Source organism: Tursiops truncatus, chromosome 13 (genome assembly GCF_011762595.2).
Source record: "Tursiops truncatus isolate mTurTru1 chromosome 13, mTurTru1.mat.Y, whole genome shotgun sequence".
NCBI classification, from domain to species: Eukaryota; Metazoa; Chordata; class Mammalia; order Artiodactyla; family Delphinidae; genus Tursiops; species Tursiops truncatus.
The window spans coordinates 15863989-15876814 of NC_047046.1; the positions used below are offsets into that span (position 1 = coordinate 15863989).

Genomic DNA, 12826 nt, shown 5'->3' on the forward strand with positions numbered 1-12826 from the left:
TTGTTAACAAGTTCTAGAGGTAGCTGGTAAATTGGTAAATTTCTTCATATATATTAATATCCTTCACATATACAGAGAACTCAATAAATCAATAAGAAGTAGATAAATGAAAAACAAATGGGGCAAAGGGTTTAATAGGAAATTAAAGAAATGTACTTCACAGCAATAAAGATTTGTATTTTAATCTATCAGACGAAGATGTAACCTATCCCATAAAAAAAGATTAATCCTTGTTCTCAGCTAGGTTATGGGAAAGTGGTTGTTGTGAGTTTATATGGCAGTAAAACTTTATATAACCTTTCTATAGGGAATTTTAGTTATATGTATCAAGATTGAAAAGGCTGTGTACCATTTAATTCAGGAGAACCACTTCTAGGAAAGTGGAAACTAAGGAATAAGTGCACAAGTATGCAGAGACATGTATAGAAGGTAGTTCTGAATATGCTGTAATTTGGGGGCTGCCAAGACTACATTCAGTGATTTGCCAGGACTCATGGGATTCTACATGTAGTTGGACTCACAACTAAGTTGTTTTATAACAAAAGGATACATGACAGGATCAGCAAAGGGAAAGACATACAGGTGGAGTTCAGAAAACTCCATGCACAAACTTGCAGTGTTCTCTCCCTCCTATGAAGGAATATACTGAGCGTGTGCTCCTTTTTCCAGCAGCAAAAAATGCGGTATTTCTGTGCAATATTTCTGCCCAGAGAAGCCCATTAAAGATTTGGTGCCCAAGGTTTTCATCGGCTGGTGATGTAGGCACCCTCAGTCTATCTAGCATGTACCAATATTTCAGACTCCCAGAAGGAAAGCACTGTTCACCCTTAACCACATAATTTGTATGAACAATCTAGGCAGGTGAGCCACTCTTGTCATTTAGGGAATGGTTGGCCTGCTAGGTTCCCAGACATCAGACAAGGGCCAACCTTGCAAGTAGGCCCTTCTGAAGATAATAGCCTCACGGTTGCTATGTTAACTTTTTTTTTTTAAAGAATATTTGGTGGGGGGATTATTTATTTATTTATTTATTTTTGACTGTGTTGGGTCTTCGTTGCTGTGTGTGGGCTTTCTCTAGTTGTGGTGAGTGGGGGCTACTCTTGGTTGCAGTGAGTAGGCTTCTCACTGTCATGGCTTCTCTTGTTGTGGAGCACGGGCTTTAGGCACGCAGGCTTTAGTAGTTGCGGCACGTAGGCTCAGTAGTTGTGGCTCATGGACTCTAGAGCACAGGTTCAGTAGTTGTGGTGCACAGGCTTAGTTGCTCCGTGGCATGTGGGATCTTCCCAGAACAGGGCTCAAACCCATGTCCCCTGCATTGGCAGGCAGATTCTTAACCACTGCACCACAAGGCAAGCCCTGTGTTAACTGTTTTCTGTACACACTGTCATAAAAAGATGCAGTTTGCAAAATAGTATAAACACTGTGAACCCATTTTATCTGTTTAAAGTATATTACGTAAATATTTGTAGTTCATTTTCGTACATCGTATTGCAAAAGTCTGAAAGGATCTATACCAAGCATGTTAATATTGTGGGTTCTCCATCAGTAGTAATATTGTAGTTATGACTTGTTGACATTTCCCTTATAAACTTTTTTTTTTTTTTTTTGCGGTACGCGGGCCTCTCACTGTTGTGGCCTCTCCCGTTGCGGAGCACAAGCTCCGGACGAGCAGGCTCAGCGGCCATGGCTTACGGGCCCAGCTGCTCCGCGGCATGTGGGATCTTCCCGGACCGGGGCACGAACCCGTGTCCCCTGCATCGGCAGGCGGACTCTCAACCACTGCGCCACTAGGGAAGCCCTCCGTTATAAACTTTAGTTTTGAATTGTTTATGCAGAATAACTGGATTTATGTTGTGTTAGGCTGAAAGTTGACAATTTTGGCTACCATTTGTGGATTTTGACTTAGATTCATTATGCATATCAGAATCTTTTTTTATAAGAGCATGGAAAAACATTTGTTGTAAACTGCTCTTTAACAAAGAATATTTAGTTTTTTTAAACATAAAGTTTGACTGGCAGTTAATAGTGTGAAGCAGATCATATTTGTATTGATTGAAAATGAAACTTAGAAACTTAGGTTTTAAAATCTAATTTAAAATCTAGTGACAGTGCTTAGCTTACTATTATTTATCATTTGAATCATCTAAATTTAGTGAGAATATTAATTGAGAATGTTTTTCTTTCTAATTGTTATACTCTGTAAATCACGGCCTTAAAAATAATAATGCATAATGAAACAGTTCCAACATGAAAAGTGTTTTTTACTTTTGTTACATAAAAATAATTTGAGTGCTTACTTAATATACCTTGAGTGGTTATCTAGTAAATCACTAAATAGATGGTATCACTCAACAAATAATGTTATTATTTTCTGAAGGAATAAAGATTTCCAGTCATTAAACAAAAACTAAATAATCAAGTGTTCTGTATCAGGAATTCTAAATATGCCTTTCTAAGATCGTTTTTATGTGTCATTTTTACCCTGAAAGTTTTAACTAATTGAAGTGATGGTTCAAAATAAATTTTAGAAAACTTAGGATAGCATGGATTCTGTTCCTATAACAGAATCTCAGTGGAATATTTTTCCCAAGACTAATACAAATTTAATCTGATTTTTTTAAGACTTTGTTAGCTTCCATTTAAATGATAGTATAGGGACTTACCTGGAAATCAGGTCCAATGGTTAAGACTCCACCTTCCAATGCAGGGGGTGCGGGTTTGATCCCTGGTGAGGGGTGCACATGCTGCGGGGCGCAGCCAAAAATTTTAAAAAAAAGGAAAAAAAAGATAGTACAAGCATATACTCTTTGGGAGCATTTTTTGTTCTTCAGACAAACAGAAGTGATTTTAATAAGGCTTAATAATATTTAATGGCAAGCTTCTGTTCTATTTTAAAAATCTAGTCTTTTGACCACTTTGACTTTTTAAATACATGACATCTTTACCAAGTACACTGAAGGTCTATTATAGGGAGAACTGGTTGGGAGAAAATAAAAGTTTTGATTGTAAGTCATTCATTTAATTAAAAAACATTGCAAATACTGCATGTTGTTATTTATATAAAATCAGATAAAGGACATTCTTGTCAGGTTCCAAAATTTGTATATACTTTTAGGTCATAAGAGTTAATAGTTTTATTTATTACTTTGTAGATTATGTTATTTATGTGTGAAACAAAGCAGGAAAATATATTGAGAAAGAATTTGTTTATGGAGGAGTTTTTTAATGTGTTACATTTCTTAAATGTAAACATATATTTCTAATGCGTACTTAAGTAATGTTTAAGGAAACCAAAGTAATGCATTGTTGTGCATGTTGGCAGTCAAAAATAAAACCATTTTGGTGGTTAAAAAATATATATATATTGTGGGTTCTTGGTTATCAGGTCCCATTTTCCTTTTACTTTTTTTACTTTTCTGTCATTTGAATTTTTTATATTATGTATTTTATCATCAGAAAAATGAATCTCATGTAAGGGGAAAACGACCTGTTAGGTAGGTTATCTTTCCCATTTTATGGATACCGAAATGGGGACTTGGACTGTTTTGGTTTGTCCAAGATCATTCAGCTATTAAATGACAGCTGAGACCATTCAAAGGCATCTTGACTGATGAAAGTGAACTTTGAAAGCTTTAAAGTTAACATGAATAAAATGGATGGTTTGTGGATGTTTCTTTTTAAGGGATGTTTCTGAAGAACATAAGAAACTTTCGTTGGAGGAGGAGACAATGTGGTTAAGAATCCGTTCCTTAACCTTGAGGCTGATCAGTGGACTTCCAAGTCTTAACCATTCTGTTGGGCCAGAGAACTCAGAGAAGACCACTGAGAATGGAGTATCCTCCCGGATTGATATTTTCCGTTTGCTCCTTCAACAGCTGGAGGTGGCCCTGGAGACGGGAAAGCGATTTATTGAGAAGGACATTCAGGTATCATCAGTGCGTATTTACAATCAAAGCTGCAATAATATGTGACTGTCTTTTTGAAAATAGGAATTGGGGATGGGTGAGTAGTAAAGAACAGTATTTTGTCCCACTTTATGGCATCTACAGGAAAAAGACAAACTTTTTAAACTTGGGGAATTGCAGATGCTTCCTCAGTATCCAAATTGGATAGTGAGGAAAAGCAAAATAGCTTTTTTGTGATGGTAAACTTTTTAATACCTGTCAACAAATTAATACAGCGTTTCTGTTTTCACCATAATGATTTGGTTATTATTAGCTTGCTGATCAGTGCTTTGTAACTTAATCATGGAGATAGATTTTTATCCAGTTCCTTGTTTTCTCATTTTGTATTTTATGAATTTAAATTTCAGTGGATTTAAAGAACATTTAAAGAACTTTTTTTCCTTTCCAGTATCCTTTCCTTGGTCCTGTACCTACCAGAATGGCTGGATTCTTTAATTCTGGCTGTTCTCAGTGTCAGACCAGCTCTTTTTATCTTGTTAGTGATATTTATGAGCTGGACATCAATGGTTTAGGTAAGTGTATACTTGCATGAGTATGTTTACAGCGTCTTTGTCACTGAAAACTTAGTAAATGCAACAAAATATCTATAACCTCACATATTTGGAAAAATTTGGAGGAGATGGGAGGTGGAAGCTGTTCTGGAATCTCTGGTTTGCTATACAAGAAAGTCCATTAAACAGTTTACAAAATAATGTTTAGAAGCTTAAGTCCATTCCATATTTTTTTTTAATCCGCCCTGCTGCGCCCCCCACACCCCACCCCCGCACCTCTAAATGCTGCTCACTCCCTTTCCCTCATTTTCCCACTTTTGTTTTAAGTCTGTTCCATATTTAAAATCATTTTTTAGGGCCAAAAGTTGAAGAAATCCTTGATTTGTTGAAATATTGTTGGATTTCAAGTTGAATTCTTTTCATTCATTCATTTAAAAATTTTTTTTAAATTGAAGTATAGTTGATTTACAATGTTATGTTAGTTTCTGGTGTACAGCAAAGTGATTCAGTTATACCTGTATATATATACATGTATTTTCATATTCTTTTCCATTCTGGTTTATGATAGGATACTGAATATAGTTCCCTGTGCTATGCAGTAGGACCTTGTTGTTTATCTGTTTTATGTCTAGTAGTTTGTATCTGCTAATCCCAAACTCCTAATTTATCCCTCCCTCATTCCCCTTTGATAACCATAAATTTGTTTTCTATGTCTGTGAGTCTGTTTCTGTTTTATAAATAACTTCATTTGTATCAGATTAAATTCTTTACTTAAAAATGAAGGCCTAGGGACTTCCCTGGTGGTCCAGTGGGTAAGGCTCTGTGCTCCCAATGCAGGGGGCCGGGGTTTGATCCCTGGTTGGGGAACTAGATCCTGCATGCATGCCGCAACTAAGAGTTTGCATGCCACAACTAAGAAGTCTGCATGCTGCAACTAAAGATCCCGCATGCCACAGCAAAGACCTGGTGCGGCCAAAATAAATAAATAAATATTTAAAAAAAGAAAGAAGAAGGCCTAAACTTTGTAGAGAAAAGATTTTTTTCTAAGCTGTCAACCCAGCGAGAGTCACAAATACCATATAGGTCATGTTTTTTTGTTTGTGTTTTGTTTTTCACAAGTCATAAGGCTTGTGGATCCTGTCATTTAGAGTATTTGAAACACATAGATTTCTGGTCCTCCTAGAGAATCTTAGGTAGTGCTTTTGGCAGAACAGTAATTAATACCTTTCTTTGCCTTTTTTCTTTCCCTTTCTCTTTCCTTTTCTCCTTTTCCTGTCCTTCATCTTTCTCTCAATAATGGAATTTAGAGGCCTGTGGGTCTTAAGAGAAAACAAAATGTCCTTGCCTATGCTTCCAGGTATTGGTCTTGCTTCTTTATCTTACTAAAAATTGAATTGAAAGTTTTTCATTGTGTTTCAATTTTAGAGGATACAATGGAGATCCAGGAGCGAGTAGAGAATAGTCTTAAGTCTTTACTAGAACAGTTAAAAGGTAAGTGGTCTTACTGTGGATTCCCATATTGTATCTGATTGTCTGACAATAGCTCATTTTTTCATACAAACTTGCAAGAGGTTTTGAAAAATAATAATACACACATTTTTGGTATTTTTAAAGACTTTGTTTCTAACTTTAAAAAGTTTTGATTACAAAAGTAGTAGACACCTATTGTAAAACAGTACACAAGTGGGTATGGTCTTTTCCCCTTTCCCAGCCCCATTCCTGCAGAAGTAAGTAGGTACGTGCTGTTGGCACTTTGCAGTCTGTATTTCTACATACCACCTAAACAGTCATATGTGTGTGTATGGAAATACATAGTAGTGATTTTTAAAAAAAATATATGAAAACGTATAATACATGCTTTTCTGGCTTTAATTATTTGTTATCTTGGACATTTTACCATGTCAGTTATATACACACCCCATTTGTTTTAAGGGCTGCATAATATTCCACAGTATTGTATCAGTGTACCAGATTTATTTATATGCTCTGAGTACATAATATATTATGTATAACAATGATGACATAAATATCTTGGGACACAATTGTTTGGGTACTTATTTGAGTATTTCCTTGGGGTTAAATTCCTAGCAATGAAATTATTTGGTAAAGAATATACATATGCATTTTCTTTTAACTCTCTCAAATACTTAAAAAAATTATTATTATTTTATTTAACTATAGTTGATTTACAATACTGTGTTAGTTTCAGGTGTACAGCTTCAGATTCTTTTCCATTATAGATTATTGTGCATTTTAAATCTATAAGGGTCTTTCTTTTTAGGAGCCTAAAAAGTCTTTTTATTTTGTTGCTCAAATGAAGACTGAGAATTAAAAGATGATCAGGATTATGAGAATAAAACCTGGTACTTGTTATGAAGGTGCATTTCTACCATGCACATTGGTCTTTTAGTCTATAATGGCACAAGTTCTTTTAAACCATCCACTTGAAGTCTTATTTTTATTGTGCCAATGGCCTATCTCTGGAAAGGCGTAGCTGGTGTTTATTTTTTAAACAGTTATCCCATATTTTATTTTATTTATTTTTTAAAAATTATTTATTTATTTATTTGGTTGCGCTGGGTCTTAGTTGCGGCAGGCAGCCTCCTTAGTTGCGGCTCACAGGCTCCTTAGTTGCAGCACGTGGACTTCCTTAGTTGTGGCATGTGAACTCTTAATTGCGGCGTGCATGTGGGATCTAGTTCCCTGACCATGGATTAACCCAGGCCACCTGCACTGGAAGTGTGGAGTCTTAACCACTGGACCACCAGGGAAGTCCCCGTAGCTGGTATTTAGACCCTAGAATATATAATTTATAAGTCTGCCTTTTATGTTTTGAAGACAATAGAGCAGTAGTTGTGTGGCTTTTTAAAGAGCTTAAAATAGGACTTCCCTGGTGGCACAGTGGTTGGGAGTCTGCCTCCCAATGCAGGGGACACAGGTTCAAGCCCTGGTCCAGGAAGATCCCACAAGCTGCGGAGCAGCTAAGTCCATGAGCCACAACTACTGAGCCCACGTGCCACAACTACTGAAACCCGCGCGCCTAGAGCCTGTGCTCCACTACAAGAGAAGCCACTGCAATGAGAAGCCTGCGCACTGCAACGAAGAGTAGTCCCCGCTCGCCACAACTAGAGAAAGCCTGAGGGCAGCAACAAAGACCCAATGCAGCCAAAAACAATAAATAAATAAAATAAAATAAAATAAAGAGCTTAAAACAGATATTCTTTGGTGTTTGTTTCATTGGGGTGGGGGAGCTTTCTGGGTTAAGTCTTTATATTTGCTTATTCTTTATTAGATTGTGCATTGTGTTCCTAAAAATAACATTGAAATAAAAGCTGAATAAAACCATAAACTATTTTTCTGTTTTCAGATGTCTTTAGTAAATGTAAAGGTGATCTCTTAGAAGTTAAAGATGGTAACTTGAAAACACATCCTACTCTTTTAGAAAATCTAGTCTTCTTGGTTGAGGTATGTTTTTGTTCTCTTTGTGAAAAACTCAGTTTTCCTTAATTGTATGCAGGATTAATTTTTCAAAAATGAACAGGTAATAGGCACCTTATGCCTGTAATTTAACCCTTCACTCCCACCTTTTGTTAATTGAAAAGCAATTTCAGTTTTCTGAACTAATTCCAAGGTATCAGGAGAATTTCATTCATAATGTTAGGGTAAAACTTCTTGAAATTTGCTTTACAAATCTTTAAAGATTCCTCAGATTCACTGCAAATCTAGCTCTCTTCTGTTCATTTTCCTTTTTGACTCAACTATCATGTAGTTTAAGTTAATTCTGCCAGCTTTCTAAATTTGTTGCTGCTGTTCACTAATTGCTGAGATTCTGCATTATGAAAGAGAATCCAGGAGCTGATGTAGCAAAACACTTTTTTTCTTTTAGCCAGAGAGAGAAAGAAGGATCACAAACACTCATAATCCATTATCTTTTTTCCGTTTATTTTGTCACATGTTTATTTACTTTCTTTTTCTACTAGTCTGTAAGCTTCCTGAAGGCAATATTCTCTGTTTTGGTGACATTTTAAGTGCCTAAGAGATACTTAATGAGTGAATGAGAAATAATTGCGTGTATATATGTACATGAATACGCTGTAGCATAGGTGAAGACGTGTAAACACCTAACTTAATTCAAAGGAGAATATGTGCTGACCAACTGGGGAGATTTCTTCATACACAATTTAAGGTTTGTAGGTGAGGCAGTATCTTACCTGGATGGAGAGGTGGGTGGGGAGAGGCATATTTTACAGAACCTTTGGATTCCATACCTAGGAATTTGGACTTTTCACTTCAGTGAAAAGGATGTTAATGGATCCCCATCTCCTGCAAGGAAGTGAAAGAAAATTGGGCTGAGTAGAGCAGATGTCCTGAACCCCCGGGCCACGGACTGTTAACCAGTCTGTTAACAGACTGTTAGGAACTGGGCTGTACAGCAGGAGGTGAGCAGCAGGTGAGCGAAGCTTCGTCTGTGTTTACAACTGCTCCCCATCACTTGCATTACCGCCTGAGCTCTGCCTCCTGTCAGATCAGCAGCGGCATTAGATTCTCATAGGAGCGCGAACCCTACTGTGAACTGTAGGATCTAGGTTGCGTGCTCCGCATGAGAATCTAAATGCCTGATGATCTGAGGTGGAGCTGAGGCAGTGATACTAGCACTGGGGAGTGGCTGCAAATACAGATTATCTTGAGCAGAGAGGTTTGACTGCACAGAGACCATAATAAATCAGTTGCTTGCAGACTCATATCAAAACCCTATCAGTGAGTGGCAAGTGAACAAACAAGCTCAGGGCTCCCACTGATTCTGCATTATGGTGAGTTGTATAATTATTTCATTATATATTACAGTGTTATTATAATAGAAATAAAGTGCACAATAAACGTAATGAGCCTGAATCATCACCAAACCATCCCCCCGTCCATGGAAAAATTGTCTTCCACGAAACCAGTCCCTGGTGCCAAAAAGGTTGGGGACCACTGGAGTAGAGGATGAGTTTAGAGCTGGGAGAGCCAGAAGAAAGAATAAAGACAGTATTCTGAGTGGGAGATGAAGAAGACCTGGATCAGTGTGGTGATTGTAGAAATTAGAGAGTGGAGAGTTACAAGAGAACTTGAAGAGATTTGCATAGAAGAGCTGTTTGCATAGAATTTGTATAGTTCATAATCTTTGTTATTGATAGATATCTTGAGTGTAATCCTTATTGATGAATTTGCAATTTTTCCTCTTTCAGACTATTTCTATTATCCTTTGGGTGTCCAGTTACTGTGAGAGTGTCCTGCGACCATACAAATTAAATTTACAGAAAAAGAAGAAGAAGAAAAAAGAAACCAGCATCATCATGGTAATAACAGAGAAAACACAAGTAACAATCTGGCTGCATGCTGCCTTTTCTTTTCACTGTTTTCCTGCATTTTGTAAGAGATCGTAGGACCCAATATGCATTCCTTTTCTCTCCCCAGCTTTTAAAAAAAAATATACACCTGCAGAAAAGCTGGAAGACTAGTATAATGACACCCAGACATCCTTACCTAGATTCACCACTTGTTAACAATTTGCCACATTGGCTTTATCTCTCCCTCTCCCTCTCCCTCCCCCTCCCCCTCCCCTCCCCCTCCCCCTCCCCTCCCCCTCCCCCTCCCCTCCCCCTCCCCCTCCCCTCCCCTCCCCCCTCCCCCTCCCCTCCCCTCCCCCTCCCCCCCTCCCCTCCCCTCCCCCTCCCCTCCCCCTCCCCCCTCCCCCTCCCCTCCCCCTCCCCCCCCTCCCCTCCCCCTCCCCCCCCTCCCCCCCCTCTCTCTCTCATTCTCTACCTCCCCCACCCCCATTTGTTGAACCATTTGAAAGAAAAGTACAGACTGTGATACTTAACACACCAGGGTAGAACAGGGGCAGTCTCCTACAAAACCATAATACTCAAGATATTTTTATACTCAAGATATTTAATATTGATACAATAATATTATAATGTCCATATTAACCTTTTCCTTGTTATCCCAGTTACATCCTGTATAGTCTTTTTCAAAATACTAGAATCCTACTAAGGATCTGACACAGCTTTTAGTTGTCATTTCTCTGTACCTTTCTTTCATCAAGCGTACTTCCTTAGCTTTTGTTTGTCTTTATTATTGAAAAGTCTAGCAAGGTTTTTGGTAGACTATCCCACAGTCTGGATCTGGCTAATTGTTTCCATAGATTTAGGTTAAACATAGATGCTGTGTCCTTTTTAGCAGTTAAATTAGGAGGCACTAATGTTGTTATGTCCCATTATTGATAATTTCAGGTTTAATTATTTGATAAAGGAAGTGTCTGCCGGATTTCTTTATTGTAAGAGTGTCTTTCCTCCCGTGTAATTAATCTGTGAGATGATGCTTTGAGACTCTGAATATTCTGTTCCCCACCAGCCTTTCACCCACTGGTTTTAACATCCATTGTTAGTCTAACTTGCATGAATCATTTATTTCTTTGGTGGTTCCACAATGGTGATTTAAAAAAATTCTACCAATCATTTATCATTTATTAACTGGCATTCTGTAAAAATAGAGCTGTATATTTTTAATATCACTATTTTAGTATCACTGTGGACTCATTCTTTTTTAAATTTACCTTGTAAACCATTATCATAATTTTCTTTTGGATGCACAGATTCGGCTAATGGGAGCCACTTTAAGCTGGTTCCCGTCCTTGAACATTGGTCTTTGAGCCCTTACTGTCTGAAACAACAAAAATGCTCCAAGCACTTTGTACTCACCCACTGAACTGAAATCAGTCATTTTTTTCAATGAACCCTGGTTCCTTTATGGGGAATGGTATTCAAAATACCAAGATCTAGTTGTTAGGTATACTAATTGCTATTAGAGTTTTACTGTTTCTAGTTAATGGCCATGAAGAGAGACAGGAAATTTATTTACACACACACACACACACACACACACACACACACACACACAGAGTTTTAAATAATTAATTCTTACTGATACCTCCAGTTTTAGTCCAATATCAGTGTTCTTCCTTCCATTCCTTCCCTCATTCCATATTTGTAGTTTTCTTTTCAGAGTAAGAACCATGGTTCCCAACAGCATCAATATATTTATTCATTTGCTGTTTTACAATAAATACTAAATAGTTTTGGAATTAGTACATTGGTTCCACTACCAGTTCCAATAACAAACCCACTAAATAAAGTTCAAATTTTTGCATTTCTTTTTTGTCCTTAGAATATGTTCCAGTGAATGTAGACAGTTGAGGTACTCTGTAAAAGCACTGGAATTAAAAACTCAGATTATATTAGTGTGATGCAAATAAGATTCATCTATTTCTGTTTGTATTCAATTTTGGAGTTTCCTCCCATCTTAATTGATTTAATTTTTGCATGTGTAAAACACTAACATAATTTATATCCTTTTCATAAGGAAAGATGTTTAGGATTTATTCTCTAATGGCATGCTGTTTTGTTAATGTTCGAATTTATCTTATTATTAATGGAAGATTTTTGTTCACTGTAGGAATATAGTAACATTGTCGTTTGAAAATGTTGATGGATTTATTAGTAATATTAACTTCCTGCACAATTCAGTAACAATTTTAGATTTGACACTTGTCCTGAGTGTTGCCATTCATTCATTTCTCTCCTTCACTTTGTTCAAGATAATTTAACAGACCATGAGTGCAGTTTGAAAGAATTGATCAGAGTTGTGTGATTACTTTCTCTTCTAATGAAAACCTACACTCCTAGTACTTGTCAATAGCTTTTGGTATTTGAATTTTGTGAGAGTTTTTGTAGTTATTGCTTTTCTAATTTCCAAAAATGAGAATAGCCGCCTATTTTTCTGATGGTCAGTGTAACCTAAATATATGAATAAAGTGAAGATCACCCGTTTTCCCAGCAAACAGAGATAGCCACTGCATACAAACCAGAATCATGCTCTGTAGAAAGTTCTGCAACTTTGCTATTTGTTTTTGTTTTCACTTAATAGGGTATCTTAGACATCTCTTCATTTCAGCAAATATAGATGTATCTCATTACTTTTAATGGTTATGTACTATCCTGTTATATTAATATATCATAACTTATTCCCATTGTTGAATGTTTAGTTCTGATTTTCTTTTAATATTATAAATAGTGCTGCTATTAAAATATGGACAGGGCTTCCCTGGTGGCGCAGTGGTTGAGAGTCCGCTTGCCGATGCAGGGGGGCGGGTTTGTGCCCCAGTCCGGGGGGATCCCACGTGCCGCGGAGCGGCTGGGCCTGTGAGCCATGGCTGCTGAGCCTGCGCGTCCAGAGCCTGTGCTCTGCAGCGGGAGAGGCCACAGCAGTGAGAGGCCCGCGTACCGCCAAAAAAAAAAAAAAAAAAGGACAAACACAAGATGAATTTAT

At 37.3% G+C, this 12826-nt stretch overlaps 1 protein-coding gene across 5 annotated transcripts in view; it reads left to right on the forward strand.

Annotated features, from left to right (window-relative positions):
* The window catches only part of NAA25 (N-alpha-acetyltransferase 25, NatB auxiliary subunit), a 73883-nt gene that overhangs the window by 49321 nt on the left and 11736 nt on the right, over positions 1-12826 (forward strand). For 4 of the 5 annotated variants that reach the window (XM_033837022.2, XM_033837020.2, XM_033837021.2 and 1 more), the window contains 5 exons: positions 3683-3935; positions 4354-4477; positions 5882-5947; positions 7824-7921; positions 9685-9795. In XM_033837022.2, the coding sequence (XP_033692913.1) occupies positions 3683-3935; positions 4354-4477; positions 5882-5947; positions 7824-7921; positions 9685-9795 (652 nt within the window). The remainder of the gene's footprint in view (positions 1-3682; positions 3936-4353; positions 4478-5881; positions 5948-7823; positions 7922-9684; positions 9796-12826) is intronic. The other variant, XM_033837019.2, reaches the window with a different exon arrangement.